We start from the raw sequence: 2,164 nt of genomic DNA on the forward strand, positions 1-2,164 counted from the left end.
AAATTATGCCCAGTGTTGCCACTTACTGTGCATCTGGGCTGGTTACTCAACCCTCCTGTGGCTCAATTATTACTTCTATAATTATTGGAAGAGTAAGAAGGGTAATGCATGTTTAAAATCCTAACAGAGTATGTGCATAGGATGGGCATGTTATAAGTGTTAGTTTCCCCTTTCTGAGGCAGAAGTGAGACCAAAACAATAAATCAACACTGACATCTCAGTTTAGCTTTAGCCAGCCACCTATATGTATCGTCTATCATGTTCTCCAAAGCTCACCAGGCAGCCGAGTGAGAATGCAGAAAGGAAATTTTGAATTTTTATTTTTATTTTAATTCCAATAAAACTTTTTCAAAACTTTACCAATTTTTATTATGTTGATGGACGGTAGTTTATAGATAATTTGTAAGTGAATAGTCTTATACAGAAGGCTATACTCAATAACTGTATTGTGGTGTCTGATTAAAACAGAAGTAGAAACCACTGGCCTAGTCTATACCCGCTTCCCTATGACCAGGAAAGTGTGCTTGCTCTCCTGCGGAGGAATTGGGAAGAATAATTCCCTCTGGATATGTAATTTGTGCTAATCCTCACAGGATGGCAGAAAATGACCTCAGAGGCCAGAAATATCTCCGACACTGTGAGTGACTTCATCCTCCTGGGCTTCTCTTGCCGCTGGGAAATACGGATCTTCCTCTTTTTCACATTCTTTGTGACTTACATACTGACTCTCCTTGGAAACCTGGCTATCATGTGTGCAGTGAGCTGGGACCACCGGCTCCACACCCCCATGTACATTCTGCTGGCCAACTTCTCCTTCCTGGAGATATGCTATGTCAACTCTGATGTGCCCAACATGCTAGCCAACTTCCTTTCCAAAAACAAAACCATTTCCTTTGCTCGATGCCTCCTCCAGTTGTACTTCTTCTTCTCACTGGGCACAACTGAATGCTTATTTCTCTCCATCATGGCCTATGACCGGTTCCTGGCAATCTGTCGCCCCCTACACTATCCTACTGTCATGACTATAAAGTTTTGTAGCAGCCTGATCATCTTTTGCTGGGTCTGCGGTTTCCTCTGGTTTCTAGTCCCAGTTATACGCATTACCCAGCTGCCATTTTGTGGCCCAAATGTGATTGATGACTTTCTATGTGACCTCAGTCCCCTGCTGGCCCTGGCATCAGCCTGTGTCCCAATCCCAGGGACTGTTCTCATATGTGGTACCATGAGTTCCCTCCTCATCTTTGCCACCTTTTTCTACATTATTGGCTCCTATACCCTGGTGCTGAGGTCTGTGATGCAGGTACCCTCTGCTGCTGGCCGGAAGAAAGCCTTCTCCACCTGCTCCTCACACCTGGCTGTCGTGTTTTTATTTTATGGCTCAGTCATGATGACATATGTGAGCCCAGGGTCAGGACAAGCAGAAAGCATGCAGAAGTTCACAACTTTGTTCTACTCAGTTTTGACCCCTTTGTTCAATCCCATGATCTACAGCCTCCGGAATAAAGAAATGAAGGATGCCTTGAAGAAAGTTCTAGGAGGCTCCTAAAATTGGTCTGTGATGTTAGTGAGTTCTTCCCAAGTAAGTTCAGACTGTGAGCCCCCTAGCGGTGAAGAGCTGAGAAACTGGCAAGTAGATGTGAACTTTTCAAAGGACCCATGTAAAAATCCTCAATGCCATGTTATCAATGAAGCCTTTCTCCAGGCAGAATTAATTGCCTCTTCTACAGCACATTACCTGCACTTCTATTTAAAATGTCTTTCATTCTTTCTTGTATTACACTTGTGTCTTCACATGTGTATTTACAATTGTCTTTTTTTTTACAATTTACAAATGTGTCTTCACATGCCTCCCATCCTTATTAGATTTTAAGTTCCTTGAGAGCAGGAACTATGCTTTATTAATTTCTGTAAGTCCAGAACCTAACACAGTACCTAGCGTATATGTCAATAATATCAATTTAAATAAAACAAATATATTTCTTCATATTTCCTTATTAGTTTCTATCATTTTTCATGGTCAGGACAATATCTAAAAAAACCATACAAACTCTGTAACAATCTAAATTTTATATGTTTTATACATGAAATGAAAAGAACTTTCATACAAGAACATGAGGTCAACCTTGACTGGTAGGACGAGCCATTACCTGATAATCAAATCAAT

General features: G+C 41.2%; 1 protein-coding gene across 1 annotated transcript; it reads left to right on the forward strand.

Annotated features, from left to right (window-relative positions):
* The first annotated feature begins 604 nt into the window (after positions 1–604).
* Positions 605–1,546, forward strand: LOC700627 (olfactory receptor 11H12). The gene has a single exon (XM_001087247.3). It carries the CDS (start codon positions 605–607, stop codon positions 1,544–1,546), a length of 942 nt encoding a protein of 313 aa, XP_001087247.2.
* The last annotated feature ends 618 nt before the right edge of the window (positions 1,547–2,164 follow it).

This window comes from Macaca mulatta, chromosome 7 (assembly GCF_049350105.2).
Source record: "Macaca mulatta isolate MMU2019108-1 chromosome 7, T2T-MMU8v2.0, whole genome shotgun sequence".
NCBI lineage: Eukaryota > Metazoa > Chordata > Mammalia > Primates > Cercopithecidae > Macaca > Macaca mulatta.

Bases quoted from the DNA above. Each gene is read 5' to 3' on its own strand.
- LOC700627 (XM_001087247.3), top strand. From the start codon at position 605: ATGACCTCAGAGGCCAGAAATATCTCCGACACTGTGAGTGACTTCATC.